At 32.2% G+C, this 27,276-nt stretch overlaps 2 protein-coding genes across 7 annotated transcripts in view; one reads left to right on the top strand and one right to left on the bottom strand.

Annotated features, from left to right (window-relative positions):
* The window catches only part of LOC136968720 (transcription factor E2F3-like), a 29,586-nt gene extending 4,964 nt beyond the window's left edge, over window positions 1-24,622 (bottom strand). Inside the window, exons 1-8 of one of the 5 annotated variants that reach the window (XM_067262748.1) lie at window positions 24,203-24,620; window positions 23,856-24,133; window positions 8,210-8,321; window positions 4,274-4,365; window positions 3,897-4,021; window positions 1,141-1,290; window positions 408-522; window positions 187-328 (exon numbers count right to left, since the gene is read on the bottom strand). In XM_067262748.1, coding sequence (XP_067118849.1) covers window positions 187-328; window positions 408-522; window positions 1,141-1,290; window positions 3,897-4,021; window positions 4,274-4,365; window positions 8,210-8,321; window positions 23,856-24,083 — 964 coding nt within the window. In that variant the 5' untranslated portion in view covers window positions 24,084-24,133; window positions 24,203-24,620. Of the gene's footprint in view, window positions 1-186; window positions 329-407; window positions 523-1,140; window positions 1,291-3,896; window positions 4,022-4,273; window positions 4,366-8,209; window positions 8,322-23,855 lie in introns of all 5 variants that reach the window. The other 4 variants (XM_067262750.1, XM_067262747.1, XM_067262751.1 and 1 more) reach the window with 4 other exon arrangements.
* The window catches only part of Msh6 (DNA mismatch repair protein Msh6), a 46,777-nt gene continuing 44,075 nt past the window's right edge, over window positions 24,575-27,276 (top strand). Inside the window, exon 1 of one of the 2 annotated variants that reach the window (XM_067262742.1) lies at window positions 24,575-24,604. The gene's annotated coding sequence lies outside the window, so the exon portion shown is untranslated. Of the gene's footprint in view, window positions 24,605-24,648; window positions 24,668-27,276 lie in introns of those variants that run through there. The other variant, XM_067262743.1, reaches the window with a different exon arrangement.

Below are 27,276 nucleotides of genomic sequence, written 5' to 3'. Positions count from 1 at the left end.
AGTTTTATTACAAAATGGTGTAACTTAATAAACTAGTTTGCCCTCCAATAATGAGCCATAAAGTTTAACTCAAACTAAACCATACTCTTGGCGACTGTACCTTCCTCTGCGTGCAAATTTCAGCACCAACAACAAAATTCTTTGAAGAAAACTGAAAAAACAATGCTTTATTGGTTACCAACTAACCTTTTAAGTTCTCATTGCTACTGTTCTCGATTTTTATCGATTTTTCTTGTTTCTCTTCTTTTAAAGAAGAGCTATCGTCGTCGTCGGGACAAAGATAGACTTCTATCTCACCCTTTTCACTCTTTAACCAAATTTGGAGAGACTGGAAATGACCAACACACTTTAATGTAATGTCTGGAATTTAAATAACGACAGAAAACTCAAACAAGCCAGACACTTACCTCTCTAGGATCAGGTACTTCTAATCTGGTTTCCGGAGGTGCTTTGATGGCAATGACCGTCTGGTCAGAAAAGGATTTGATGCCTTGAAGGTCACGGTACGTAATATATGCATATGTATACATCGTTAAGGAAATTACAATGAAATTAGCCATATCCTAAACTATATGAAGAAATCATATTAATTTTTATCTCAAAGTAGCTTTCAATTTGAGTCAATTATTTTTGTTCATTTGCTGTACACACCATATATCACTATGCAGATGAAACTATATTACTGGTATAGTCTTTAGCCTCTATTATAGCTCCTAATTTCCAGAAAGTATTCCTCTTTTGGTGTTCTGTGTGTGCAGATCTAGTAGTGACTAGTTCTGCTTTTGTCTTTTCAGTAGTGTCTTATCTGATGCCACAATAATACAAATTCATCCAAAATGTTCTTGATGAGATGAGCACAGCAGCTGTTAAAATTTGGCAATTTGTTTATCTTCAGATACTCATAACCTCACACCAATCCATCGCAACAGAAAAACCACAAAAAGAAGCATGATATAGCTTGCTAGTTATATACTTAATAATAGAAAACTATCATTGTAAAACTGTTAGATATTTATGTATCTATATAATGGTGTGTCATTAATATATATCAGATAGATAATATATAAGAGCAGAAACATATCTGCAAATATAACTGCTTTGGATTCACAATAAAAAAAAATAAATATCAACAAAGGATATTTCTTGTCTTCAGTTTCCGTCATCATTTTCAGTTGTAAGGTTGCATTGTGAATGAGTTCATCTAGCTGATTTTCTTTACTGTCTAGCAGCGTTATCTCCTTTTCTACGTTCTCATACTTTGCTGCCAGTTCAGAATTCAGAGTCCCACCTCTGACAAAAAAATACTTCTTTAGATAATTTTACCAATAATTATCTTATATTATGGATTATCAGTTATGTTATTTGTCTTAAGAGGAATATAACTGAACCTCGTGTGATTTTGTTTTGAAAATCAACTAATTTGAGGGGAGTTCAAGTCAAACCAGGACTTGTGCGTACATAATAAAAGAACAAATATCAAGGAATGGACTGCATTTATTTTTCGATATACTCTCCTGCTACATTAAATGATGGGGTAAGTGTATACACTTACCCCATCATTTAACTATTGCTTGGAAAGTTTCAGTGTAAAAAGATTTGTCAGATCATCTGAACCATTCTAAAACAGCCTTCATTTCAGTGTTAGTGCTGAAATCCTGACCTCCTGGGAACTCTTAGAGGTCCAAACAGACAAAAAAAATCACTCAGAGCGAGATCCAGGCTGCAAGAGGATGTGGCAATACTTTCCCAGTCAAGCTGCTGTAATATGCATGCAGTATGGTGAGCATTGTCCTGGAGAATGAATGTGTTCGTCATTCCCAAAGAAGGATTTCTCTCGTGTAATTTCATGACAGGTTATGAGTCAATTATCTACGACCAGAGTTCCATACCACTGGAAGTTCACAAAAATGACTGCTGTGAGCTTGGAACCACCATGGCTGGGATCATCATTCATGGACCTCCAGCCATCTTTAAAACATTTAACCATTCAGATGTCTTACTGTGGCTAAGTGTCTCGTTACAATACTGTGAATGAAGTCTTCATTAAACATCCATTAGGTTTTACACCTTCCTTCACAAAAACCTTCACAACTCACTGTTCACGAGAGCACTAACACTGTTGTATACCATTTGAATAACTGTCATGTAACTGGTCTGCAATGGGCATGCTGTTTTCAGATAACAGGACACTTTCCACTTACCACCACAAGTAGTAAATCCATATTAGCATCCCTTCTCGTACCTGTAAAACTAAAAGTCCCAATTTGACTTGAATGCCCCACATATTTTACAACATAAAGCAGATACTAGCTCAGCCAATAATTAGTCTAATTCACAAAATAACACCTTTTACTTATAGCTGAGATAATTTTTATTGAGAAAAACTAACATTTTCGGCTTATTCAATAAGCCATCCTCAGGTTTTAACTTTCGAACAAAAAAGAACACTATCGTTCCATTAAAAGAATACAATTGTTTGAATACATTAAAAGAATACTAATGTTTTGAATTTTTTCAAACAATTGTATTCTTTTAATGGAACGATAGTGTTCTTTTTTGTTCGAAAGTTAAAACCTGAGGATGGCTTATTGAATAAGCCGAAAACGTTAGTTTTTCTCAATAAAAATTATCTCAGCTATAAGTAAAAGGTGTTATTTTGTGAATTATATTTTACAACTATCAATTTATTAATTATCAAAAGAAATCAACATATTAAGGCTATATGAACAAGATATATTAGGGATGGGCCATATGAAATTATTTTACAAATTTATACATCTGTTTTCTTACTATACTCCACCTATGATAAAGAACAAAGCAGGTGGGAAGCTATCGAGAAAGGGTACGAGTACACAGTAAAATATAGTACTGAAAGATTATGCTAATTATCATTATATTTTTCCACATAGCATTTGTCATAAACAATATTCTGTTTGTTATTGTACATGGTACATTGATACAATTCAACAGTTGTCAACAATAATTGTCATTCACAGTGCAAGCAGTAAGATGTGTTTCAGGAAGGTGACAGATAGCACAAACAACATATTACTGCCTTCAATAGGCACTTCTTGTTTTCTAAAACTAATTGTGAAGGTGAATATAACTTCCTCAAAAAACTGGAAAGTACATACAGATTTGAACATATACCTAAGCACTAATTTTCCAGCAAATAAATGTAAACAAACTTTTGAAATTTACAATGCGGCGTTGTTCTATTTATAGAACGCCTTTGTTTCCGTTGTTTTCCTGAAAACGACGGAAACAAAGGCGTTCTATTTATAGAACAACGCCGCATTGTAAATTTCAAAAGTTTGTTTACATTTATTTGCTGGAAAATTAGTGCTTAGGTATATGTTTGAATCTAATTGTGAAGGAAAGACTATTAGAAATCAAACAAAGTAAGTTGTCAAACATATTCACATTAGGGAAGATAATTCGACCCAAAACAAAGAAGTTGTTGAAGCCACAAGACTGACTGGCATGTTGTCTTCGGTCTCTTTGCAGCAAGGAAGGTAACAATTTCTGGTTAAGTGTATCTAAATTGTACAATTAAAACAACAAAATCCATACAAATTAAATTAAAAAATAAATAATACACACGCTAAAGTAAAAGTTAACCACTTTGGATAATCAGTTCTGCCATGCTAGTCTGCTACCCAAAACAGTTTGGAACAAATTGGTTGATTGTGGCAGGATACACATGAGAGTAACATATCTTTGTTCTTTATCCCATGGGAAGTACAGCTGTAGCATTATATAAGGAATAAGAAACATTTCTCAATAAATTTTAAATTGTTTTAATACAAAGTAGTAGTATTCCTCTGTAATAAAAGACATTCTTAAGGAAATTTACGAATTAAAACGAATCAACTAAAACCAGCTATTTTACTTACTTCCACTGGATGTTGTTCTTAGATTTTTTCTCGATAAGGCCGATTCCTTCCAGAACGTTTGTTATATCATAGATCCTCCGTTTCTGCACGCATAACAACACCGATGCTTTATTTAGATCTACAACCTGTTAAAATATTTCACTCCAATTCTATAAAATCAATGATCTTAACATATACTTGTCTAGATAAAAAATATATAAACTGCTTCATAAACAAATTGCATGCATTATATTACTCAAATTTTATGATAGTACGAATAGGTGGAATCTAATCAAATACTTCTGCAACTAATCTTTATAATATATTGTAACTGTTTATCTTCATACTGTTACCATTCACAATTCACGATATATTTAAAAACATTTTGAAAAACTTACACCGTCGGGAGCTCCGGTAAGCAGTTCGACAAATCTTTTGGTCAATAATCCGAGCGAGGTGTCGTACCGTGTTTTCTCTATTGGAGACTTTACTAAAAAAATAAAATCAAAATATATTATTGCAATTTTTATTTAGTAATAATCATATGTATATATAAAAACTTGGTTCTGGAATGGATAGATTTTATTTTATAAAAATTGTGTCTTCATTTAAAATTTTTTACGAAACCTATCGGTGCATGCAAGAACCATGATGTTAAACACTATTACAAAGCCAACCGTCGGTGCTGTTAAACTATATTTATGTGGATCGATTCAAGTCAGACAATCATTGAATTGTAAGTCGAACATACAGTGGCATAGCGTAGTGGAGGCGGCAGGGGCGGCCCGCCCCGGGCGGCACTTTAAGAGGGCGGCAAAATTTCGCAATAAATAATAATACCTAAATAAGGGGGCGGCAAAATTTTCCTCCGCCCCGGGCGGCTGACAACTACGCTATGCCACTGCGAACATATAAATCAATTCTCAATACAATCCTTTGGCAGGTAATTCAATATGCCGAACATAAATTGGCCTGCCAAACTGACCCTTGTAAAGACTCCTTTTGGAATATCCTTAAATAGTTGTTCTTTATTTTCATATCTATTTTGTAATTTTACTTAAGAATTCATAATTTTGATAATGTTACTGGTTCAGAACTTAAAAGTTTTAATTGAGGGAGAAAAACTTTATATTTCCTCACTTAACTTACATGCTTAAGGGTGTATTCAGCCACACTTCATATTTATGACTCTTTCCATAGTGTGCATAACTGAGAAGGCCCACAGGGTGGAAAGAGGACCTTTTTTCTTTATCATCATAATCATTATGGGGTTGGCCATGCCATTGATAGAGACTTCTCTTCCCTAAAATTAATGAATGTGGACTTGCAGTAAGCCTTAAAAATATCGACCACCTCTAACTACTTGAGGTGTTCTGTGTGTGGGGTAGTAAGGATGATTTGGTCTCTGGGAAGCTCTGTCATAATATCAGGGTCAGTTGCATATGTGGAGAGCGAAATAGTACTCCTACTATGCTGTATTTCAGATTTATGCTCATGTATCCTGATCCCCATTAAACGTTTGGTAGACCAAATGGAAAACATTTCTCTATCCCATCTGTTGTCTATGATAGGGATGCTATAAATGCCCAGTAGTCTGTCGGTGTTAGGAGGTCTTTTCCATTTCCTAGTAGGCTGAATATGGAGGGGCATCTCCTGTACATAATACAAACTTGTTGTTTCTTGGCAATTGTGGTGTATGATGATTTTAAATGCTGGTTAAAAGTGAGAGGGATCCTCTCCATATACTCTTCCTGTTTATTGTTTATCTCTCGGCATTTCTGTCGAAATGATGGGTCCTGTCTGTGCCATTCACACACTCTTTGTATAAGACTGGCCCTGGCTATCTGTTCTATAAGCCCTAATTCCTCTGCCAGTGCTTTGTGGAGTAGAAGAATGTGTGAATGCTCTTCTAACTAAGGCTCCAAATGCTGCCATCTTGTACAGAAACAGATCACATAATCCAATAGGGACATATGTGGAGAATGCACATGGTTTACAATAAAAAAAATGTGTATATGTCTGACCCCTCAACCCTAACATCTATGTCTAAGAAGTGGACCCAGGCAGGGCTATGTTCTTCCACCTCAGGGAACAACCCTTATGGATCGTCATTCACTGGGTAAACAAACTGCATCAAATTCAGTGCTGTCCTCCAGAAAATGATGTCGTCAACATATCTCTTGTACAGGATGATGTTGTGGAGGAAGTTGGGGAGGATCCTGCTTTCCAATTGTCTGATGACTAATTCACAGAGGTCCCCAGAAGTCAGACTGCCCATGAGGACCCCTTTACTTTGCATATATAAAACCCCATTAAACTGAAATATAGAACTATAACACATCAAGTGGGCAAACTCCAGTACGTATTGGTGCATTGCTCTATCGTCCACTCTTGTAAACAAGAAGTCTCTGAGAACACAGAAACAAAGGAGTAGCTAAATGGAGGGGTATAAGGAGCAAAAGTCCAACACCATGACGTACTTAGGGGAGGTGATCCCTTTGAACTGCTCTAATAGTTCTACTGCACTGAAGATGGCAAATGAATATCCATCCAGGTGTGGAGTAAACAGGGTATGCATGGCTTTTTCCAACCTATGTGTAGGTGCTCTAGCTTTGTCAACCACTGGACAGAGCTGTTGCCCTTGCTTGTATGTCTTGGCAAATGCAAATAATTTACGGACATCTAATGAATCCATGACAATGTTACCCATAGTTAGTCTGCTCATCAACTTTTTATTGGCAAAATGCTTAACTGTAGATGGCAACTTATCTATCCAGTCCTCCTACCTTTGTACAGTACATTGGGCCATGTTGACATATTCATGAAGGCACTTCTCAAACAAATGTAAATACTAAACTAATTAAGAAAGTATTTAATGAACATAACTACTGTCAGAATACCCATGATCAAAAAGTATTGAGAATGGTTCAATAAAATACAATATTTGAATTTATTCGTCATAATTTATTTCATCTCCTCCCACAGCAATACACTTATGCCATTATATTTTCTAATCCTCAAAGCATGGTTTAAAGTAGTTTTTGTGAAACCCTTCAGGACTGGCAGTGAGTTTTCTTTTATGGCATCAGTCGACTCAAAATGGTGGCCAGAAATTTTAGTCAAGGAAACAGGAAAAAGTCACACAATGCCACATTGGGTGAATACAGAGCCTATGGAACCATACTTGTTGAATTTGTGCAAAAATTCGCTGGCCAGAGCATTGTGAGTAATTATCAATGATCTAGCTTTTTGTTTTATTATAAAAATTAAAAAGGTATAACATTAATATATAATAAAAGTTGTCATGACAAATATTAATCAGGATAAGATTTAACCAAAATAGAAAACAGTCAAAGACAATGCTCATACCAAATGTAACTTAATGTATGTTAACATAATACCATTCTTCCAGTTATTACTTCCAGCAGAGGGCAAACACCATATCATCATGTTATTAACCCGCTCAAAAGTTAACTCCATTGCAGAAATAGTGTTAAAATGGGTCAGTCATTTAGAATATTGATTGGGATTAGCTAACACCATTCATTCAAAATGAGTTAATTTTAGTCGGGGTTAATCTTATTTTGTGAAGATAATATAAGTCTCGTAAACTAATGTTTTGATTAAACATTAACAGTTCTAACCTCTTCCAACAAATATTTTATTTATCAAACTGTTTTCGGCTGATTGGGCAGCCATCTTCAGGATCAAACAGTTAACAGACTGGAATATATCTATTTCTTTGGTAAATAAAATACAGTAGAGCATCGATTACCCGACCCCCGATCGACCGTCACATCGGTTTACCGACAGAGTTCTAGTCGGCAAATTCAATTGTCCGCTAGCGATGTGGCGCTACAATATTTGGCTACGTCTTGGCTACTTTAATATTATTTTTGTTAAATTTTTGCGTGTTTTAGCTGGCAACACTGGCTCGACCACGAAAGTGCGGCCAGTATTTAAACGAGGTTTAATTTTCTACTTTGTCTTTATTTTTGTATTTATTTTGTGCAAAATAAAGAAATAATTTAACGATGATTATTATTTTAAAAAAAAATTTTGTTAGGCTTAACCTCGATGAAAATTCAACGCGAAGTAGGTTAATAGCGATATACTAATATACTATACTAATAATGTATCTTTTCCATACATTTCGGTTATCCGTTTTTTCAGTTATCCGACCAACCCCAGTCCCCAATTGAGTCGGATAATCGATGCTCTACTGTATTTCTGCTGGAAGTGGTTAATAACAGAATGCTCGTCTTAAAGAAGGCTGATCTGATTGGTTTAAAAAAAAAAAAACATTTTTTTTAAATTTGGTTGTAAAGACTTACTTTTTGGACTTATATTATAAGAAGGTGGCCTTCCTCTCTTTGCTTTCGGAGTTCTAAAACCTTCGTCGTTGCTCACCGAGCCCACGGCTTCTAGGTCCAGACGACGTTTAACCTAAACAAAATTTTTACCACAATAAAATTCATGATAAAATATTTTTTACTAAATTAATACTTAAAATTTTAGAAAAAAAAAAATCTGTTACCAGTATGTAAATCAATGTTTAACTATGCTACATTAAAACTGAGTAATTTGGATTCCACTTCTTGTATATTAATTGTGAAATACGTAAGGTTGTATATGCATGCATATATACTGTGTAAAGAATCTAATATGCATACACACACATATATATATATATAAAATCAGACCCTTCACTTTACAGGAACAACTAAGCAGTTATAAACTGTTGAAGTTATAACAGAAAATTTTTTGTACCCAAATATGTTTGGTATAAATTCTTCTATTTTAATTATAAGAAATATAGTTAAATTCTCTACCGTTTTGTTGGCCATCACCATAAAGTCCAGATAATTTCACGAATCTTGGCTAGCTGTACATTAAGTGAACGAAACTCCGGAATATTTCAATATTGTACAGCCAGCAACCTGGAGATATATTTCAAATCCTGCTAAATTCATATAACCTACACCCTCCATATTTAACAGACTCATCCTTGCTACTGAGCATCACACTAGACCTTGCAAAGATTTATTAAATGTACTGTGTGAAACTATTTCCAGTAACATCTTTCATTGATGACACTGAGCTTATGGGAAAATGCGACACCACGTTTGAAAATTACTTTTCAGGAACCAATTAATGTCATAAAAGCTGGAGTCTATTGATTATAAATATGTATAAGGTATGTAGAATAAGATATAACAACATAAAACAATTTCCAATTATGTTTTACATTAAGCTGTTACAAAATATTCTGAAGTTTTTATACACACGTCCACAAGAAACATTTGGTATTAACAAACAAACAATCATATAATCTTAACTACTGAGGGTGTTACTCAAATATTACTCAACTTTACATCTTTTAATTGGGAATACTGAAACTCATAAGACGTTTTTGTGGTTACCTATAATTCTTTTCAATGTTGTAAAATCGTTCGCATAAAAGTGCTTTCCAAACAGGGGTTGACTTTCAGAGAGATCACGAAATCACTAAAATCAATTCCATTGCTTAAGTCAGAAGACAATAAACATTATTATTCATTCTCATACAAAAAATGATGAAATGTGAAAAATGGGGGGTTATTTTAAAACTTGTTCACAGCAAGACTAATATTTAGAAGGTCCACAAACTACACAGTAAACCTTCCAAGTATCAGAGACACTGCCAAGCAAATTGGAACTTTCCAGAGGATTGTACAAAACATAATTCATTACGATTTGAAAGTGACAAAAGTACAGAAGACTAAAGTACTGGTACATTGCATTTCTGCAGAACACAAACAAAATCACAAGACAAATACTCACAACTGTACAAGCAACATCTGGCAGCAGGTAGATCAAAATTTATGGTGACATTGGATGTAGCATATTTCTACTTAAGCCACTGTAATGGAGTTCGGAAGATCTGTTACTCTCTTCCTGGTCAAAATGTTCCCGAAACTCGGTGGACAAAGTGTTATGAAAACTGACTGGAAAGTTTCACGATCATCGGTGGAATGACCAGAAGAGGAATACTTCTTATAAAAGTCCCAATTAAAGTTAAGATGAATTCTAACTAATATATCAGCAATGTACTGAAGCCATATTTAGAAAGGAACGTTCCTCGCGTGTATCCAGGAGATGGACAAAGTTGTGTTCCATCATGACGAAGACACTTCTCACACTGCAAAGAAAACTGAGGAGATCTCGAACAAAGTTTTTATAGGTCTCAATTATATAAAATATCAAGCAATTCCTACTAAACCACCAGACATCAGCCTTTTAGACTTTTTTGGTTTTGGATTCCTTAAACGACTTTTCCACCGACATGCTACAACTCTGAGTGGGCTTTGGTAAGTACTTAAAGACGAATGGTCAAATGTAACCCCGAAAAATGTAAACAATTGTCTGATTTGTAGAAATGGAAGAGTAGGCTTGTTGACAAACAACAAGGAGCTCATTTTGAACAGACTAAAACAATTCACAGAAGGGTTCTTAAAGACATTAATTTTTGAAGTTGAGTAATATTTGCAAATATACCCTCAGTAAATCTCACAATAACAATCAGACCATGATATAAATAACATAATTATACATAGCTAGTTCTGATTTAACGAGTAAATATTTAATACATTTAAACTCAACTTATCTCTAACTATTCAATAAATTATACCAATATGACAATACATAGTATCTAAAAGGTGAGTAATTTTTAATTATAATATCAAATAATGATTAACTAAACAAAAAGGAAACTCAAATGAAAAATATAATTAACAAAATTTCCTGTGCTAAGAATAGGAAATACTAAATTACCATCCAATTAGTACCTATTAAGTAATATTTTCCCACACTCACTCAAGTTACATCTGTTTTTAATGCTTGTTTGCTCACCATTCATGTGGAAATGTCTATTAACCACATGTCTCTCTACAGAAAAAACTCATGAAAACATTTTTAAATCAAGACTACCATAATTATTTTATTTAGAGTTATTTCCAATAGTCCGAAAACAAAAATTCAAGCTTCGACTATGAATAAAAAGGTGACATTTCCTTTCCTCAGTAGAAGTCGGCAACCGCAAAATCTCTTATTGTATTCTCGTTAGTCAATAATTATATTGTTTTGATTTTGAAAAGGAAGACTGATCACAAAATCCAAATTTTGTTAAGGTTTTTCCTTCATAATGGGTGGATAATTGTTTGATTTAACACATCAATAACTTAGATAAGGTTCATGGGTCGCACATCGTTAATAGTGTAAAACTATCTACATTTTTTGGATGACAGTTTATGTACTTTTTTTACTTTGACTTAATTTACATAAATTATCAACTGTAAACAGCTGGAACACTCCCTCCTTCCAAATTGCTACAAAATATACATTTCTTGCATATCTTTTATGTAGAATTTGTTCCTCTTCAGTTTTTCCAATAAGGAAAGTGAAAGATTCTCCTAAAATATGATCAATTAAAATAATGTTCATAAACTTTTTCGTAAAAAGGATAAGCTAGAAATGTATATTTTGTAGCTATTTGGAAGGCGGGAGCGTTCTAGCTGGTTTAACAATTGATAATTTGTATAAGCCAAAATAAATAAAAATATATGAAGAACAAAAGTACGCAAGCTAAAAATGGTTTGAATTTTTATTGAAACATTAGTTTGTAACATACTCTACACATCATAAAATATCTAATAAATCTAAGACCCTTAACAACGTTTACTTCTAAACAGAACTATATCAGAAACTTAGCTTATTTTAAGTTTTGCCAAATCATAATGAATGTATCCACAGAAATCAAATTAAAGCTGGTTTTCTCACAAACTGTTTCGGACTTTGCATATATTGCTCCCAAAATGACAGTTTGAATCGGATTTATGTTCAAACTTCTTTAACAAATAGATTACATTCACGTATTTGCATATAAATAAATATTCATCATTTTGTGTATGCCAAAACCGATAAAGAATGGTTTCTACAGCTGCTGTTTTCACTTGTAAATCTAACAAAATATAAATAGATAATCATCATTTATGCATGGATTACTTTTCGAAGTGCACGCGACTCCTCCTCTGGCATTATTTTTCTCACCTTCCACACAGTTGCTACTTTTTTTCCCTAACTTGGCAACATTTCACTACAAAATGCCCTTCATTTTACTAAACTTCTTTCTTTTAATCCAGACTTGGCACTAGTTAGACCCTTTAAGAGACAGTGGCAGCCAGCAATTCCATGCCAACTATCCCTGACGAAATATTATCCGGATCGCTTACTCCTAACTAGGATATCCAGTAAAAGTTAGCCATTGCCCATGTATCAAACATATGACAATTCATGCAAATTATAATAAATTACTCCATTGAAGAAAGCATTAAAAGTCAGGGGAATGAATTCTACAAATAAGTAATCACCAATATAATGTTTTTCAAATGGTCAGTATCGAACAATACTGACCATTTGAAAAAATTGGTTATAAAGGAATATTTCAAATAGTTGAATTATTCAATTATTCTCTTAGTATATTAGTTTCAGAGAAGATTCGTGCAATCACTAACGAGACAACACAAAACTTTCCTTAATTGTTACTTGTAATCTAGATTTATTTCTATCTCATTTCAATTCACAGCACAATTTATATTTACTAAACAAACTTTTAAACATACAATTGTTGAAGTAAAGCCAAGTCTAACAATCATTTCTTTTCATCTATTTCCAACTACTGCACTTTTTTCTTATTCTCAATTTACTTATTGCTTGCTTTGTCTTCTTTCATTATCATGAAACTTCAAGAGTTCCAAGAATTCTGAGAGAAACTGTTCTTCATTTCAGCTTATCCTATCTTATACCCTGAATAAAATGAAAACAATACAGATAAGTTTTGTAATGAAACTATTTATGAATATGGTACATTTCATTCGTGGTATTTTAGCAGGGTCAAATCTGTGCGCGAAGAATGCAACTATGTCATTTAACATTAGTTTAAATGGCTAACTTTTGTTCGTATTACATGAAATTTAACGTATTGGAATGGAAAAGCAATGTCATAAAATTACATCAATGTGTTTTATACAGACTACAAATGCAACTGTTGCATAATATATCAGAATCCATTAAATTTTTACTTCTCAAACAATCAACTTAGCATTATAAACTTTTCAAATTATAATATAGGATATCCACTTTCATTTCAATTCACAAAACATTATCTTAATCACACAACAAAACAAACTAAAAAATACTTAATCAAAACATTAGATTAAGAATTTATCACATAATACAGTAGAGCATCGATTATCCGACCCCCAATTAACCGACCGCGTTCTAGTCGGCAAATTCAAACGTCCGCTAGTGATGTGGCGCTACAATATTTGGTTATGTCTTAGCTACTTTAATATTATTTTTGTTAAATTTTTGCATGTTTTAGCTGGTAGCACTGGCTCGACCATAAAAGGGAGGCTAGTATTTAAACCAGGCCTAATACACTATACTAATAATGTATTTTTTTTGTACTTTTCGGTTATCCGACCAACCCCAGTCAAGTCGGATAATCGACGCTCTACTGTATAATATTTATTCGTGATTCTCGACCCCTTATAATCTAATAAAATTTAATTTGTTTAAAGTTTTTTGATAGTATATAAATATATTTCATATAAAACAAAATTAAATAGCATATACACTACAAATTGTTACTGTTAAACAAAAATCAACTTTCAATAACGTAATGACTATACTGTGGTTATAACTACAATGATAATTTACTATATGAGCCGTTCACAGGCCGAATCGATTAACCTGATTAACTATGTAAGAACTTCTGATGCAAACCGGAAGTCGCGTTATCTTAATTCAAAAATTTTCCCCTAAAGGTGTTAGATAGATGAACGGCACGACTCTATAGTTACAGAAAAGCATGATGTACAGGGGGAAGCCACTACTGAGATGGAGATCATATATTTTAAATTAAATAAATTAAAAATATGATTAAACACTGCAGCCTGGCATTGTGATTAATTGCAGTTATATTTGCCAAAATGGGGGTATAAATATTTGCTTGTACGATTGCACGAGTACAATTCACAATATGACTTTTTACTTTTGAGCATTGCGTATTCATAAGATAACTGGAAAAGTTTAGTAATCATCAGAAGTTATCGACGAAACCGTGTCTACAAAGGTAGAACAGAAATATATACCAATTGCTTAATGGAATATAGCAAAGCATGATCCTATTTTTTGCAGAAATCACAACAGTAGCTACTGTATAAATTCTATGCAAATTTGTTCTCCACCTACAATAGTTTCAAAATGATTGCCTAGACACTTATGTAACCATTTATAATAATTACTAGAACATTAAAATATGTTTAAAATGTTTTTCTTATGTTTTTACTGTAACAAATAATGTTGTATCACGTATACTAATTGAGAAAAATACATGCAAACCACTGTGAATAGCATAGTATTTCATATTCAGAATGTCGGAAGCTACGTTTGCTGACTTAAGAATCACCGTTCAATGGCTCTAGGAGAGATTCAACCCGATAGCCTGACGTTCTCTTCTCACTGGATATTGGTTATAAGTGCAGTGTTTATTAATATATACCCAGTTTTAAGTAATTGATTATGAATGTCTTTAAATATACATTATTAACTATTTGTGTATAAAGTCTATAAATCAAATTCAAGAATAAAAACATACTTCATCAACGTATTATGTATTGATATTTAAGTGAATCGTTCTTAAATTCTCTCCGTGAAATTTAAAAAACTACAACTCGAGAGACAGAATATAAAGTCGTTACAGTGATATCCGATCACTTGTTGTATTTGAAAATGTAATCTTTCATCTGTATCATACGAGAAATATCTCTAAAACATAAATGAAAATTTATACCTAGTCAGAAAAAGAATTGAACCTTTCATAAAATCATCAGCAGCTTAAAAAAACAAACAAAAATCTATTCAGAAAGCTTTCGGTTAATGACTTCCTTCAGAGTATTATACAGTTTCGGAATGAAAGCAAGAATTAAAACTGGTAAAAAATTATAATAATAAACAGATTTTTGATTAAATTATTATATTTAATAAATTTAATTAATAAAAAAAACTTCGCAAGAGATATTTATCCTGGATAAAATTACACGACATAATTATTTTCATTATAAAATTAAAAATTATATTATTTTACTTTGATATTTTTTTTATATAAATAATTAACACGGCCATTTTCATTCTAAAATATTAACTTTTTTGTGGTGTACCATGAAAACAATTTTGTCATCCCTTAAATTCTCTAGTAAAATATTTAATCACAGATTTATAATTGTTTGCTTTAACGACTATCTTTGTGTTATATAACTTGGAACATCGAAGTAAAGTTCAGATTCTGTATATATACACCAAAACAAATACAAAATTATAGAAGAGAAATTTGTCACCTGAAAAACATTTAAAATAAAGATTTACTGACATTAATTTTGTATTTATTATAAAGGATGTACCTTTTAAAATGAAAATTAGGAACCACGCAGAGTATTCTTATTAAATTATCAACTTTACAACGGCTTAAAATGTTGAGATGGGCAATGTATAAATGAATTTAATTTTATAATATTCTTGAAGGAGATTGTAACGTTTCAACTGAAAGTACTTCAACCAAACTTCAGTTACATTTCTACATTGTATATCTTTGTATTTAATAAACTTAAAACATTAAGATGGATGTTAACGTCTTCTATACCGTATATTATGTGTGACTTCGCCAACCTACTCCTTACAATAAGAACATTCCTTACAGAATCCAAGGATAAGAAAGTGTACGTTCGAGACAATCTCGTCTTCCTATTACTTCTTGTAAAGAAACATTTGTAATTGAACAATCTCATAAAATTAAAATTTATATATTTAATTACTTAACTTCATTACTAAACATATTTTCTCAAAATCTAATAGTTTTATCCGTCATCATTATTAAATTTGTCAGTCAAGACCAGATAATATACTCTATGCTAAAAACATTTAAGATATAATTCTCTTGTAGAGGAAAAATAGAAAAAAAAAGCATATAAGGAAGAAGAATCCAACATAAAATAACAGATTGATCTCTCTTCCGTTCGAAAAAGAATAGCTAAAAATAGTTTGAGGCATGAAATAGAAGTCGACCTCATCACAAACAAGAATGAACAAATGGTAATTTTACTTCTTTTCCATTATAAATCATCATTACATAATCAACTTCTATAATTAGTTAATACTATTATATATAATTTAGATCATTGACCGAATACTGATCAGTACTCGGAATTTATGATGATAATTTCCAAAAACATACATAAATTAAAAAACTTCTATTCGTCCTCAAAAAAATTTGCCGATTTAATAACTAAATTACTAATTCTAATGGATATTCCGATAGGAAAAGAAAACTTAAAAAGCTACATATTACAAAATAATTTCAAGACAAACTCTTACTAGAAAAACCAGAAATTATGAATAATTCATTCATTTTTTTTTAGTCTTTGAAGTTACTTTAAAGGTTTCTAGACGTCCCGTTCCCTCTTAAAATTCCTTGGAACCAAACTAAAATATTTAAAATCATCACTCATTAATACATTGCGTTACTTTGAGGGTAATAGAATAATTGCATAAATATCACAACTTTTTCTTTATAATAATTGCTCGTGGTAATCACAAATAATCTTTTAATTAAGTATAATCATCAAAAGTTAGAAAGAAAAAAAAATCAAGAATGAAAAATTCCAAAGTAACGGTCAGTCACTTTAGGAAAACACAGCCGATTACAGAGAGAAAAAAAAATACAATATTATTTAATCAAAATTTATATATTTACTGAAAACAAATTAAGTAAAACAAATATTGATAGACATATAACTTGTTTTTATTAAGATGTCAAAGTGAAAAAATTCTGTAAAGACATTTTTGGCCGATTTATCTAATAACAACTCATTACACTCGGGGGAGTTGCCAGGTAGTCGGCGCTGTTGGTGACTTTTTGTCAGAGCTCAGTGGTACAGTTCGAGTGTTTCAATGCTCAAGATTAAAAGAATGATTTATCAGATAATCTTGATAAACACGAATAGACTTTGTTTTAGGCTAATTAGATGTTTGTTGATTATCGCCGGGATAGAACCCAATCCAGGCCCCTTGACTAGATCACCTCAAGCTACAGAGTGCGAAGATATGCAAAAACGAGGGCGTGGAAGACCCCGAAAAGGTAATAAGAGTAATAATGATAAGAGCAATTTAATGGAATTTGTAGAAGAAGGCCACGAGCAAGATGTAGAATCCTTGTCGAAAGGAATAACCAGGACAATAAGGAACGCGAATATCCAGGACTATTTTGTGAAGACTTCGGAAGTGGAAGAGCATGAATCTGATGAGTCGAAGTATACCATTAAAGCGGTTTACGACTTGATACAGGAAAAGTTTAACCAACTAAATTCTGAGTTGTGTACAATTAAAGCCGAAGTAATATCATTGAAGAAGGAAAATAAAGACTTGAAGGAGGATTTGAATCGGGTTTCTCGAAGAATGGATACGCTAGAACAAGATATCAGGACGGGCAAACAACTGAGAGGTATGTTAGAATTTCAGATCGATAAGTCTATTAATGAAAGAAAGTTAAACAACATTATAATTTTGAATTACCCGTTTGAGACAAATGATCTGGCCGATGAGATCTCCCATTTTATTAAGAATGAGTTAGATCTGACAGATTGTTCCTTGGAAAGTTTAATTAAAATTTCAAGATCTGATAATAAATCAATAGTCAAAATTACGCTTAATTCTATAATTGAGAGAAATTCAATTTTACGAGTGTTTTGGAAAGCAAAGTCAAAGAGACTTAAGAAGTTTAATGGGAATTTGGTGTTTACTACCGATTTATGTAAACGGTCTAGGTTTAGGAGGAAAAAACTAATACCCATTATATCCCAAGAAAAATCTAAGGGATGCAAAATTACTGTTAGAGATGACTATTATATAAAAGAGGGTAACGTGTTTACCTACGATATCAACTCGAATGAAGTTATCCTGGTAGATCATTTTTTATAGGGAAACAATCTTCTGGCAACTTTGGGCCTACATTGGATGAGGAAGATAATATTGAAAACTTTGAAACGACTATTAATAATAATAGGGTTGTTGAGGCGGAACTTCCATGCCCACGCATTAATAGTACCTGTACAAGATTTAATAAAATATGTGTAAGTCTGTGGAACAGTCAGATACTAAATGATAGGGTAGCTGGAGATTTCCCAGCTAAATATACATTCATAAGTCATGTTGGTAAATCAGTAATGAATTACTTCGATTGCTCAGAAGAATTGCTTAGATTACAAGTTAAGATGACAGTGCTTGATCTGGAGATGTCAGACCATTTCCCAGTTCAGCTGGCTCTACTGGGTTATGGGGAGAATAACAATACGTCACAATTTATTATACAGAAATACAATGTGTCCAGCGTAATAAGGATCAAAAGATTTAATACACGGAAACTATCAGAAGAAATTCCTAATATGTTGAATGTAATATTATATCAGGAGAGAGAACTTGGTCCGTTAAGAAATTATAAAAAATTAATTGTGATGTTAGAAACTTGTCGCGTCTACTATTGCCCTGACAATTTACGACAGAGATACAATCAGTCATGTTATGCCAACAGATGTTGTTATTACAAGATTAGGAAACGGAGGAGATTATCATGTTTTAGGAAAACTAATCGCCAATCAGGTTGGAAAAGATATGTAGAAAAAAAAAAATCTATAGAAGTTTTTTGATGGCCAAAAAGAGAAGATTTTTTCTGAGCTAAATAACAATCTGATAGACAATAAGTTATACGTGTATACTAATAATTTGTGCCCAAGATGTAACATGGTCTTCTCAAAATTTCATTTGTTATGTGTATGTGAAAAGGCTAACGATATCAGGAAAAAATTTGATCTCGTGTTTAAAAAAATGTTGTACGGAAAGTGCGATGTACATTATGTTTCATATGGCAACATTAAGTATAATCTAAAATTTGTATAATTATGTTAAAAAAAAATTGTATTGATTAATTGAGAAGAGCTGATTGTTAACAACTTAACCCCCTTTGTAACAGGTTATGCCTATTACAATTAAAGAATATTTGAGAGAACTCATTACACTCTAAAATTTTTTTAAAAATTGCCACCTATTTTGCCAGTTTTAAATTTTTTTCGCCACCAGTTTTACTTAGTAATTAGAAATAGGAACCATTCAGTACTTAGTACTTAGAAATAGGAACCATTTTTAAATAATGTTTTAATAAATAATTTTGAACAACACATTTGATCACAATGCTTAAATAGTATTTCATACGTTCTGTCGTGTCAAAATTTTTATACTTTAGTCCAGCGTTTCTCAAAGTAGGCAATGACGCCCCCTTGCAGGCGGTGAATAAATCTAGGGAGCGCTGGAAGCAGGGTACTGAACAGTGACCGAAGGCAAAAGTTGGGGTCACCGACAGCCGTTCTTTTTCCTCTGTTATATGGATAAGAGGAAACATTGCGTATAATGGTTTCCAGATGTTGAGAACAATGTACGGTAAGGGCACAAAGTGTGAGATTCATAGAAAAGTTTTCCTAAGAATATTTCCAATCCTTTCTCGCACAAGAGAAAATGAGTTAGGGGGGTTGGGTATAACTTTATGGAACAACGGGGGCGGTGGATCGAAAAAGTTTGAGAATCATTGCTTTAGCCTATTGAAAAAAAAATGTCTCACTGAAAAATTCCCCAAATTTTCTGTCAGTCAATAAAAAAAATCCCCAATTTGGAAACGCTGGGTGGCATTGCGCAAAATCTGCCTTTCGTTCTCGACCTCGCTTCCCGCTTCCTTGTCCGAACTTGCAGTGTAATGTTATGACATTTCTACGTACGTCGTGCATGGATTCCGATCGCAAGGGAGCTCAACAATCCAATTTTTCCGAAACGCGATTTGGGATTCAATTTTACACCGAATGTCGAAATAAGCAGACGAGGATTCTCATCGCCAGTATTATATTTTAATCGTCACTTTAATAAAAATATCGCCACGTGGCAATTTTGGAACTGTGTAACATGGCCCTCGCATTATACGTTAAACGGACCATTTAATTAAATTAACGAAACTTTAAACGTTTAAATTTTGTATACAAAAATTGACACGACACGATGTAAATTATGTTACAAAACTTAATCAAATTATGGATAAAATAGCTAACAGATGAATTGTTTTTAACTTAAAATAGCTTCACTCTAGTGATCTTCCAAATAATGGAAAATAAATATCCGCATTCAATTAACGGTAATTGATATATATGTAGCTACATCAAAACATTAAATATTTAATGATGTTTGAATGTAATAAAATTTACAATTTTTGAATTTTATCGTGTGTTACATTCGAAAATGATTTAACTATCATATGAAAAATATTAAAATTCCAAAAGAAACCAAATAGGCCTAATCTGTACATTTTTCTTTAGTGCTATTTGTATGATGCTGCTTTCGATATTTATAGTTCCAAAGCCGACCACTGTGACTTTGCTAATTACGCTTACATAAAAACAATAAAAGTACAGCATATCTGTTATAAATCTGTATAAATATCTTTCGGCCTAAAGTGTACTCAAATTACGGAAAAGCGTATAAATATTTCCATCTACGACAATTTTCAAATACTTTATGTATGTAAATCTTATTAGATTTATCTACAAGAGTAATTTTATCCGCATATCTATTCCCAATACTTACTCTTTACGATAATATCCGGGTTTGGTTATTGATGTTTTATGGTGTAAGAACCTCATGTGCCAAGCTATAACAACAATGATACCTGGATACATTACTATATGAAACCATTACTCAATGCAGTAGTATTCAAAACACTGCATAGATAATTTTTTTAATATAAATAACTGTCTAGCTCAGGAAGTAAAAAACATATAAACTGAATATAAGAAATTTTGATTAAAGACTAACTTTATCCATAAAATTATGAATGAAAATTTCATTATATTTTGTTACGATATGTACAAAATAATAGTTTATTGATTAAATAAGACGATTAATTCAAAATGGCAAAATATATATATAATATTTTTTTAATTTTTGAGTGTTATTCTAAAAATTTGATGTATATTTCTACTTTTCAACATACAAATATTACAAATCACTGCTGGATTAAGGAAACTGAAAAAATTCCTTACTACAGAAACGTCTTTAGCTTTCACGAAGCCGTCGTCCGCTATTTAAATAGAACTGTTAACAAATTCAATAATACATTTCTATAGGAATAAAGCTTAAAAATGGCAGACGATCTTCATTCTTCCAATTTGTTTTCAATGACTCACATAAGTGTTAATTTTCAATAATTACCGGAAGTTTATAGTCACATCATTTACAAACACCACACAAAGAAAAAGCTTGACAGTTTTTATAAATTAAATATTTAATCGAACATAAAAACTGTACAAGCAGATGAAAGGAGGATTTCTTTTTAAACTATTCCCACTCTATGGCACTAAAACACACTACTTTTTTTTCCTGTTAACTTAAATTTCAACAACTATCTTCAACAATTCCCATCTTAGCTATAAATTTAGGTTAATGTTACCTTAGGTACCAAGATGGCAGCTTGCCTCTGATTTCAGCAAGGAAACAGTGGGACGCTCGTTCTAACCTAACCTATCCTAATAAATTATCATAATTATTACCAACCAAATTATTAGGATAGGTTAGATTAGGTTAGAACGAGCGTCCCACTGTTTCCTTGCTGGAATCAGAGGCGAAGCCGCCATCTTGGCACCTAAGGTAACATTAACCTAAATTTATATAATGATGCTGAAGATAAATGAGAACTAAATTCCACAAAATAACAAAAATTATAACTAATGGTCTTAATAAAGTTTGCTTTTATATGAAATCTGTTATGAGGCAGTTCTGTTTTAATCCAATATATTACAAGTATTTAGATGACTTGCAGTTTAATGTAAATTTTAACTGTGTAAACAAACTGTATAATTCAAATTATAATCTAAAATAGCAGCATATATAAAAATGGAATAGTGTTTATAATGATAATTTTTTCTTTAAAAGGATCAATATTTTCTTATTTAAATAATTAAATAATCCATTCTTCACTCAAAGTAAACAGAATAGCATTATTAAACCTTACCACAGACGTATTCTGTCGTATATACACAATGTTAAAGATTATTCTTACATTTAAAAACAATTCTCATAAGTGAATAAATCAAACTTTTGCACTATTAAAGCATTGTATTACAGTACAGTTTGTTTAGATTATATTTTAATAGAATGAAATAATAATATGCAACAATTTTCAAGAAAAATTTGCTTAAAAATAATAAATTTAATCATTAATTTAAAGTTTATATCTAAGAAAACTATCTTAACTTTAAAAATTCCTAAGAAATAACGAAATATCAGTATTTTATATTGATATTACTTTTGTTAGATTAGATGAGAAGAAAAAAAATTATCAAACCATTTAATTTTAATAAACATATGTCTGTGCTGATTTAAAATTAAATAAGATTTTAAAGATCTTTATTTATAAATAATTCTGTAATTCTTGGTTATATAAAAACTAAGTTGGCAAAATTATATTCAAAATTTATAGTAATTACAACAGCTGAAATTAGTTTACGTAATACACATTCTTGCCGTTCGGTGGGCGACCGAAAAATAATCACGATTATTACCGATTATCACGATAAGTCGGCACGAATAGATGTTTATATCGTCGAAGATCCTTAAATTAAGATTTTTAATAAAACGAAATACAGAAAAAATATAAAATAGAATTATAACATTTTTGATCATAAGATGTAATTGACTAACTTGGTTCTCTTAATGCATTTTCAGTTTTATTAATATGCACACTTCTGCGAACAATGAGAAATATAGAAAATATATTGTTTTTTTCCCCCCTATTAAATAATGTAAGGATGGGATGTCGTGCGGAGGCTCCATCCCTCTGAGAGTCCACAAATAAAATCAAAACAGAAAATTCTCCATTACTTATTAGAAGAAAATGTAATCTGTATTACTTTTGTATGTAAAAACACGCTATATTTTGGGATTCTTCTCAGTCCACAGCCCTAATCAAATGACTGTGATGGCATCTCTATCCAATCCTATATAGCAAATCATAAAATAAATGTATATTATTTTCCTTCAATTATATTAGGTTCTAAAGAATCTTAAAATTGGAAAATTCCATTTAAATAGTAGTGTTAAACGACGTACGGGAGAATTTTCACTTATATATTAAAATCACTTTATAAATTCTACGAAAAACACTAAGGATACGAAACCATTCCGAATTCGAAATTCATACAATAGGCTACAAAGTTAATGAAAAAAGAATGTGCTTTTTATACGAGAATAAGAAAAAAAAATAAATACACCCCACTAAGATTCACAGGATATGTAGACATCTGTTCAATATCAACCCTCCAAGATCGTAAAAATAATTACAATTCTCAGTTACACACACACACACTATACCAAACAAAAGAATATATCTATTAACAGAACATTTGAAAGACTTAAGTGAAACTTTTAAACACTCCCTTGATAATTCTTAAAGATTCTTTTAACACATTCCAAACCAATGAAGCCATCCCAATTCTGACATGAAATGAATGAAATTGATGCAGCAGCTTCTCAAAAAAATTTCATTAATGTGTTTTAAATTAAGCTGATAATACAACTCCCTGATTTACCATTTAAAAATGAAGCACCAATGTTTTTTTTTATGGATCATTGTAATAATCGATAAATAAACAAGTTTTAAAGATCCAAACAATGCAGAAAATTTGTTATGAAGAAGCAGCTATAACCTTGAAATATATATAAAATTAGAACGAGAAATTATGTAATAACGTGTAACATCCTACACGTTGATATGTAAAACGGTTTTTCTAAACTCACCTGATTCCTGTTAGCTGGTGGTTTGGTTGGATTTCTGGCAAGATAGTAATGATCTGGAGTCTGTCCATATTCGTCCATTAAGATGGTCGGTGTTGGTTGTTGACGTTTCAACGTCGACGATGTTGATGGTGTCTTTGTCGTAGGAGTTAGAAGATAACCCTCCTGGTTCAAAGATGACAAACTGGTCGAATTATAAGTCATTCCCATGTTCACTTTGGTCTTAGCCATTACAGATCTCTCGACAATGACACCATCAACGTCCGTTCATAAAAATATCCCTAATTCCAGAAAAAAAAATCTTTTTTACCCTGTATTTAATGAAAACTGATATCTATTAATTAACTAACTAAAGTTTACTAAATGTTATGAACTATTATATCATATCCATTTTGTGATTATTGGCGGATGTTAACGGATTAAGTTTCCTTGTATCTATTCTCTTCCTGCACACAAAAGAACCTCTTTTGGCGCCAAATCGTATTTCCCGCGAAAATGTCGTCACGCTAGACCTCTTGAATGATACTCACATGACGTCATTAACAGTTAAATGGCTGTAAATGTCGTTTAAAATGATTTTTCCGCTTCACCCACTTAAGTTTAACTCGGATTGTTTCGGCTGATGTGATAATTCGACCAGTTTTTGGCGTCTCGAATGTTTATTTCGTTATTACAGATCCATTTCCTGTTCGATTCGAGAGTTTAAATTCCCATGTTCGCCAATAGGAAGGAGGATGACACCTTCTGTTTAGGTAGGGCGGATTGACCAATAGGAATGAAGGTGTTAACGTTTTAAAAAGATGAATATTTTAAAAGTTAAATAATTTTCTAAATTAGGATTTTTTTATTTACGCTTTTGAATTTTTAAAATATAATTAGGATACTAAATAAATTTATGTTTGATATAATATTATCATAAATATCATTACGGGGGGGGGAAAAATCTAAATTATGAAAAATAAAAGTTATATTTTATAAACTATTACATTACTATTAATTATATTAATTAATAACTAGTTATAATTGTACTTAAGTGCTTTTTATTAATTATAAATTTAAATAATCATTTTAATTAGAATGAAAGATACATGCTTACTTAAAATATAATTCTGTAATATAACAATATAAAAATTGTCATTTATTAATTACAGATTAAAATATAAAAATAAATGACCACACTAAAATTAATTTAAAATTTCATTGAATTTTTAATATAATTTACAATACATAGAAATACAGTTAAAATGAATTTGATTTTTGGCCGGAAACAATGGAATGCTACGGAATATAATCTCTATGACCGACCTGCTCTTATTATACTTTTTAGTGCTTAAACCCTGCGAATAAGAAAACCCTTCTCTTTCATACTCGTTATAGGTTCAGACAGTTGAGTGGTTGAATGGTTAGGGACAAAACCCCAGACACATATTGACATATATAGTCCTTTTCTTTATTTCAAGAAGATAATTTTTTAAATTCTACGTCCTGTGGGCACTAAGATGGTCTCTTTTAGCAAGCCCATTATGAGTTCGGTCACACCCATAATGGGGAGGCCGAGTGCTGAAGAACAAGGTCCGACATATCCGGTCGGACAACACCCCGAAAAATTCCTTGACCGCTCGCCATCCGGCCGTCTCAAAAAGATAGTGTGTGTCGTATTGTCATGTATAACGCATATTGTCCTCTTGAAATAATAAAAAATAATTTCGTTACAGCGTTAAAGAAAATTTACATACGTAGTACAACAGATAAAAGGAATATACTAGAACAGAACTGGAGAACCTGCGGCCTTTTTAAACAACTTTTCATATTGTTATATATATGACATTAATTAACATACGTGAACTAATTTTGGCAATGTAGCGATTCGCTGAGAGATGATTCTCGGTAAACGCCGTTATCTGACCGCGATAACTCTGCCGTATGGCGGTATAAGATACTTGAAAGGGTTAATTCTGTATAAAAGCTAAATTAGTATTAAATTATTTGAATTTTGCAGTAAATTTGGTTTTCTTTTTTTAGAATGTGGCCTTCTTGAAAGAACGTTGGCTCTCGTGCGGCCTTCAATTGAACAATCTTTATTGTTCATAGACTGAAGAAGGGTCGGCGAGAATTCCGATCCAAAATGCATTTAAATAAAATATCTGACTATTAAATCATCTTTTGAGTAAATCTTGAACTCGGGTGAACGTCGGATTCGAAGGACATAACATTTCGGTTTATTCGTCCGAAAAATTCCCGTTTAAGTAGCTATAATATAATGTTGTCCCATGTAGTTGGTTTAGAAATTTCCTACCAGATTCTGGATTTATAACATTCAAATTCCAAGCAAAGCTGCTTCAAAACAGACTGTAAGGGAAGAAAACTTTTAAATTTGACTATTTTTGTTTTTTATTTGACATTCTGTTGTGTCTATGCATTCTATAGGAATATGCAATACATGTGAAGATACGATATGCCTAGTGTCTGATTACCAAATCTTTCAATGACGATTTGGTAATCAGCCTGGAAATCAGATAGAGAGAGACCAGGAGACCGGAAGACCGAAGAGAGAGACCGGGACCCTTGAAAGATTTGGTAATCAGATAGAGAGAGACCGAGGCCCAGATTTGGCCGGTCTCTCTCTATCATGTCGCGCTTCTTTAGACCTGGCTAAAACCACGGTGGGAAAGAAAAAAAAACAAACCTTTTAGTGCCCGCAGCGGAAAGGGGCTGTCCATAAATGACGCCCACATTGGATGGGAGAGAGGGGGTTGAGCTTCAGTGAACGTCCGTTTATTTCATTGAGACAGAGTGTTAGTGAAGCCCTTCTATGTGACTCACAAAATTGTGTTCGTTCCCTAAATTTCATCCCTCGGTTTTGATTAAACTTTGCCATTTTTCATTAATTGAGAAGAGGAACCTAAAAATGTAATTAAAAATGGGTGTCTATGACTTTGTTTTCGAGATGTAAGGTCGTAGCACGAAACAAAGCGATATCTCACAAATCGCGTGACTTTGTCGGGCTATATTCCACGGTGGCCACCACGTCTTCCATGAACTTGTAGAATTCAGTTCGTTTCAAAGAGCTAGAATATACTACATAGAGTGGTTGTAGCGACGCCATGTTTAAAGAAAATTGAGTATACGTCCTCCATTTTCTTTTTAGTTAAGGGGAGTGTTATTTGTGTTGTGTAAAGGCAAGGAGTTAATATTCTAACTCGTTGTGTAAAAGTGTGCAAAGGAAAAGAAGAGTTTTAACCCTTAACTAAAATGGTGCGAGTCAAAATGACCCAATTTAGTTTTTTTTTTTTATTTTGAAAGTAAATAACAAGATACTTTTTAGCCCTTTATTTAAACGTTTCTAAACAAAACAAAACATTCTGTAACGATAAGTTAAATGCATTTCTGAACACACTTAATTTTACTTTCCCGGATGTCATGT

This window comes from Centruroides vittatus, unplaced genomic scaffold, assembly GCF_030686945.1.
Source record: "Centruroides vittatus isolate TY-2023 unplaced genomic scaffold, ASM3068694v2 contig_1507, whole genome shotgun sequence".
NCBI lineage: Eukaryota > Metazoa > Arthropoda > Arachnida > Scorpiones > Buthidae > Centruroides > Centruroides vittatus.
This window is presented reverse-complemented; position numbering and strand designations above follow the sequence as displayed.